A 5,841-nucleotide genomic window follows, 5' to 3' on the forward strand; every position below is an offset into this window, starting at 1 on the left:
ATATTAGCAAGAATGCCTCCAGAAGTCTTAGGAGATTATGCCAGAAAGTAATTTTTATTTCTTAAACCACCAATCTTTTCGCCCTAAACGAAAGATAAATTTGCTGACGGACGTATAAAAGGTCGGGGTGACAAAGTTCCCTGGTACAGCTCGTGCTGAAGGCCTGTTACCTAGGCTACAGACGGAGGACCTGGTTCCTTATTTGCGCCTAGGGGAAAGTCCCCGGACCCGCCGGCAGAGAGTGCCGCGTGCGCGTGCGCGTAGACTTCCCTGCCTCTCGCTCTTAAGCCCGCCAAGAAGCGAACCCGCCCCGGCGGGGGAGCTGAGCGGCGTGTTGGCCGGGCGTCGTCCGTCAGCTTGTCTAGTTACGCAGGCAGTGCGCCCCCGCGCACCAACCTCACGGGGCTCATTCTCAGCGCGGCTGCATTTTGGAAAGCAGCCGGTTACGGCTCAGTTTGTATCATTCTTTCTCCACTGATGTTTTTAACGTGAGCTGCTGTGAACCAGCCATTCCCCTTTTGCAACAGCTAATAACGTCTACACAATACACAACGTTAAGATCTCAGTTCAAACCCTTCATTCAGAATAAACTTTCAGTTTATTAATTACTGCAGCTATTGTATCACATCAATTATATCACAATAAAGCTGGAAAAATCCATTTTGATTCATTAAAATCAATTCATTAAAAATCAATTAGTCAATTAACTACCGCTAGACTAAATGCCACGAAAGCGGAGGCCATATCTCTTTTTCGTTAAGATTTTATTCTTACAGCCTAGCTGGCTCTATCAAGCACTCAAGGAATCCTTGTTGAATTAAATTAATATTTTCAAAATGACCCAACAGTTAAATATAATTAAGGTAGTTCAGGAGGCAGCTCACATGATGTTTCTCTGTCTCTGTCTCTCTTCCTCCTTCCCTTCCTCTCTCCTTTCCTCCCTCTCTCCCTCTCTCTCTAAAAATCAATAAAAAGTTTCTTTCATATTAAGCAACAGACATACAAATAGGAAAAGTCTTAACCATAAGGATGTTTGGCAAAGCCTTATAAAAATTTCATTTCACAATAAATTCCAGAAATTTTCAATATAAAAACTCTGAGGTCACCTAGAATGACATAAAGTAATTCAAGTTTAATTTCTTTGACTTTATAATCATTGTGCTATCCTCGTTTATTATAAATCCATGGGTTAAATATGGGAATATGTACTATCATAGGAGTTGAAGACAGAGATAGTATCCAAAGAGAACTTGAACAACTCCAAAATGTTAAGAACTAATTCTAGATATAAACACACTTAGATGAATCTGCTTATGTCAGTGGCCAATTGTATAATTGGGAGTTCTCTAGATTAAGTTCCATGTAGATTACAATGTTTTTTTAAAGGATAAGTAATACAAATGTGCTAATTTGAAGCTTCTGTATTATGAAAGCTCATCAGTTACCACAACAATTTAGAACTTAGATCTACAAAAGATTTTTCAGAGAGGAGTACTTTATCACTGACATTTTTTAGAATTGCTGGAACATGGTAATAAAAAGGAGACTGATTTTTAGTTGGTTTTATTTTTAAATTCTCTACAGATGATACCCTCTTATTGCCTGCAACCGGAGGATCAGGACTTCTCCTTCCATTCCCATCCTTGGCACACCACTGCAATCATTTAAAATTAAAACACACACACAAAACACAATATATTGTATGGACCAGACAAAACATATCTTTGACCTCTGGTCTATAGTTCAGATTTGGAACTTAAACTCCCTCTTCCCACATCAGTGGCCTCCCACTGATTGGGCTGTCTCTGGGCATGGCAGGTACTCCATTCCCTGTAGTGAACAAGTGCAAAGACAGGTTCAGTGTCCCAGGATTTCTTTACAGGGGCAGAGGTTTCTTTAATTCAACTCACTTTTGAGATTGATAGTTCTTAGGGACAGTTTGAAGTGGGTCAGGAGGGAGTAATCTAGCTTTCTCTATCCCCAAACTGTTATACCAGTAATAACAACGGCAGCGGTCATCTTAACATTCACTGTGGATCAGCCTTGGGTGCAGTGAGACGGTACATACCGGGAGATCTCCCAGGCCCATCCCACTTTACAGCATGCTCATCGAGGACCGCATTCTCAGACTTGGAGAGCAAAATCAGGCACCCTGTGGCATAAGGGACTCTCATAAAGCCTGGCTTCCTTGTCTTGGGGGTCCTGCCTCGTGCCATTTCTGCCCTCCTTGGAGTCTTCGTGGGCTCACCTACACAGTGGCACAAGTTTGCCTCTCTCTTCTTGGCCAAAGTGGGTACAGGGCAAAGGGGAGGGGGTGTGGGGTGGGGTGGTGCGGAAGTTTAGGAGCTGCTGGGTGGCGCAGGTGCAGGCACTGGGCGGTGTCTGTTCTTTTGCTCATCCCTCCCCTCCCCCTTCCTCCCCGGAAACCAGCAACTTTGCCATCACCAGTATTGAGGATGATGAGCTGTGGGGGCCTGGCCCAGGGAGGGGTGGGAGTAAGGGGGGCTGCTGCAGCTGTCAGACCATAAACGAGGCCTAGACCTAGGCTCAGGGCAGGATGCCTGCACACTCATCAGCAGTCATGAACAGAGGTGGCAACTGCACGGATCCAGACACGCTAGTGCCCGGTAAGCGGGGCGGGGCAGGGACAGGGGGAGGGGTCACGTGGCCCCGGGTCCCATCTGCTGGGATCTGGAGGGTTGGGCTGGGCAGTAACACCCACCCCTCTATTCTCTCACATCCACAGGAATCCCCTCCTTTACCCAGGCCTGGGGATTGTGGGCCCTCTTAGGGGCTGTGGTGCTGCTGCTTCTCATCTCACTGGCTGCACACTTGTCCCGATGGACTAGTGGCTGGAGCAGGAACCATCCAGGACAGGGACAGTGAGTGGGGGAAAACAGAAATGGGATCATTGAGAATTTCTCCTTACCAAGAAGTCCCCACTTATCCCCTAAACTTTGTATTGCAGTTCTGGAGGGTCTGTGGAAGAGGTCCCCCTGTATGGGAACCTGCATTATCTGAAGACAGGTAGGAAGCTGGTAGAGGGGAGAGGCGCAGAGGTCAGGTCCTGGGTGGATGGGATGAAGGGCTGTGAGAGGAGGAACAAGAGGTGATGGTCACTTCCTGTTACCTGTCCCAGGACGACTGTCTCAAGAACCAGGGCCAGACCAGCAGGATCCAACACCTGGAGGCCCCACCAGGGTGAGTCAGTTGTGGCTGAGGAAGAGGGGAGGAAGGAAGTGGGGGGCTCTTTTTCAAGGGTCCAGTGAACTTCTAACAGCCTTGCTATCTCCAGGCTGCAGAGGAGGTGATGTGCTATACTAGCCTGCAGCTGCGGCCTCCTCAGGGCCGGATCCCGAGTCCTGGAACCCCCATCAAGTACTCGGAGGTGGTGCTGGACTCTGAGCCAAAGTCCCAGGCCTCAGGCCCTGAACCGGAGCTCTATGCCTCAGTGTGTGCCCAGACCCGCAGAGCCCGGGCTTCCTTCCCAGACCAGGCCTATGCCAACAGCCAGACTGCACCCAGCTGAGATGTAGGGCATCCCACGGTGAGGCATGCATCGCCCCAGCCTCGTCTGTTGCAGGGGTTACTGCTACCCTGGTCCGGGGCATGACTATTTCCCAACAAATCCCCAAAGACAGTCAGCCAGTGCCCAGTCACAGGAGGTGATGTTCCTCAAACCTCCTATCTGACCTGTGGGGGAGGTATCTCAGGGGAAAAGCAGGCCCCCAGTTTCTTGAGGATGAAGGAAACAGAGGCAGTGGCCCCCTCTCCGCTTCCTCCTCCTTCCGGAGTTTTACCAGATCCTCCCCACTATTGCTCTCTTACAGTGTACCCCTGACACCTTAGTGTCTCCTCAGACACAGGAAGTGGGCAGTGGGGGAGGGGGTAAGAGCCTAAGAGGACCTGGGTGGGTATACCCCTAGGGAGTCCACAGCTGGGGGTGGGGCGTGGTCCTGGAACCAAGCAACCTGAGGAACCCAAGCCTGGCTTCTGATCTGAGATCTGAGAACCCTGGCAGGAGAATACCAGTCTGCATCCTAATGCCTCTGTTGTGTTCCCAAGTTTTTAAATAAAATTTCTCAAAGTGTTTAGATTTTACCTACTGGGCTACAAACCTGCAATAGACCACACATGATGGGAATGTGAGTTTTGCTGTCTGCACAGAGCACTTCCCAGGGGAGTCTAGCTGGGGAAAAGGGCCCAAGAGGAGCTGCCTCATCAACACTGCGGGGGTGAGTGCCAGGGGTGGAGGCCAGAGCCCAGCTCCTCAGATGCTGGTGTGCTGCTAGAACGTCCTCAGAATTTACACTCAGAGTCTCTCCAGTCCCATCACCTGGAGTCTGCAAACTCACCAGCCCCTGACCTACTCTCTCCATGAACTCTGTAACTGTGCTGCACCCCTCCCTCCCCCAAGCTGTGGTCTACGCCATCTCCCCTTAGTGCCTCTGTAGAGGCAGGTGCGGCTTGACAGGCATGAGGTTAGAGGGATAGAAGAAAGAGGAAACTGAGGCTTTTATTTAGAAACTTCTCTCCTTCCCACTTAGACTCCCAGAGAAGCCAGTGCAGGGAAGCCTGCGCCTGAGACCGGCCTGGTGGTCCCAATAAGAAAGGGGACCTCCCCTGCACGCTCGCGCTCTCTCTCTCTCTCGCTCTCTCTCTCTCTCTCTCTCTCTCACATCCAAATGCCCTGGGGTTCTTGGATCTGAGGACCCCAACCTGTGCCTCTCCACAAGAGGCCAGGGTCGAGGTTAAGAGCAGGCAGTGGGGCTGTGTGGGAGGACTGTGACTGCGGGGGCGGGCACCGGATGCGCGGAACCACTGGCAGCGGGATGTGGGGTTCTGAGGCTGCTGTGCTGAAGACGGCTCAACGTGCCCACGACCTGAAGAACTGAGGGCTTGACTCCTGGGGCCCGCCAGGAACCGCAGCTGAGGCCGCAAACGTCCCCAACCCAGACCAGCTCTCCCCGCGGGGCTCTGCGGCACCGGCTGCCTCCCGCCGATTCAGGACCAAGCTCCGAGCGCCCCCTCGTGGCGTGGTGCGGCCTCGCCACCACCTCTGCGCAGGCGTGACGCTGCCTGGTCCGCGGCATGCTGGGAGATGAAGTCCAGAGGTTTCGGGCCCGCCCTGGAGTCTAGCCGGGGATGGCGCTGAGCAGGGCGCTGCGGCGGCCAGAGTTCGCAGAACGTAGAGGACTCTGTGTGGAGCTGGGTATGACTAGGACTTTTTCCTTCCAGTCTCCGAAGCCTGGATCCTCTGCCTTCTCTTTCGCCTGCAGCCCTTTGATTTTTCTTACCTTCTTATCCGGCCTGTCACTGAGGCTCAGCCCTAGCCTAGGACCTCATGACTGCGCGCCGGGTCTGTGCAACTTCCTACCCGATCCCCGCGTCTGGGCAGCGGGATGCCCCTCAGACGCCCCCTGAGGGCCCCCTGCCACATCCCCCCAGCTGGTTTAGTTGTCTCTTTACCAAATACCTGGGAGTCCTCTCCCTTTCCATAGCTCCGGGCGCTTCCCCAGTGGCCTCCCTGGTCCCACCGGCGTTTGTTTACAGGCAGGAGGAATGCGCGTCCCAAGCAGACTCCCAGGAGCGCGTCCTTAGGGGGAGCCACGAGGGCCTTTTGGGGCCCCGCTTCCCCCCTGTTCCTGAGACCCCAGCTGGGAGGACAGGGATAAGCCCAAGACGCAAAGAAGAAGGGTCTTTGGGATGGTCAAAGGTTCAATGATAGGAAGTTCTTAACGAATTATTTATAGGTGGGGAGGGGCCCCCGAAGCCATCCGAAGCCATCCAACCCAGGCTCCTCCGTCTTGGGTCTTGCGCTGCACTCTGTCAAGTGGAGTC

General features: G+C 52.4%; 1 protein-coding gene across 1 annotated transcript; it reads left to right on the forward strand.

The window, feature by feature from the left end:
* The first annotated feature begins 2,446 nt into the window (after positions 1–2,446).
* On the forward strand, positions 2,447–4,100 carry SIT1 (signaling threshold regulating transmembrane adaptor 1). The gene is made up of 5 exons (XM_081151391.1): positions 2,447–2,627; positions 2,747–2,882; positions 2,969–3,027; positions 3,140–3,201; positions 3,296–4,100. The coding sequence occupies exons 1-5, from the start codon at positions 2,558–2,560 to the stop codon at positions 3,527–3,529; spliced, it is 561 nt and encodes a 186-aa protein (XP_081007517.1). The 5' UTR covers positions 2,447–2,557; the 3' UTR covers positions 3,530–4,100.
* Positions 4,101–5,841: the final 1,741 nt, after the last annotated feature.

This window comes from Miniopterus schreibersii (genome assembly GCF_964146895.1).
Source record: "Miniopterus schreibersii genome assembly, chromosome: 11".
NCBI classification, from domain to species: Eukaryota; Metazoa; Chordata; class Mammalia; order Chiroptera; family Miniopteridae; genus Miniopterus; species Miniopterus schreibersii.

Excerpts from the sequence above, each read along its gene's own strand:
- SIT1 (XM_081151391.1), top strand. The coding sequence starts at position 2,558 with ATGCCTGCACACTCATCAGCAGTCATGAACAGAGGTGGCAACTGCACG. Across the intron at positions 2,628-2,746 it reads TCCAGACACGCTAGTGCCCG|GAATCCCCTCCTTTACCCAG; the intron begins GTAAGCGGGGCG and ends TCACATCCACAG. Across the intron at positions 3,202-3,295 it reads CACCTGGAGGCCCCACCAGG|GCTGCAGAGGAGGTGATGTG; the intron begins GTGAGTCAGTTG and ends TGCTATCTCCAG.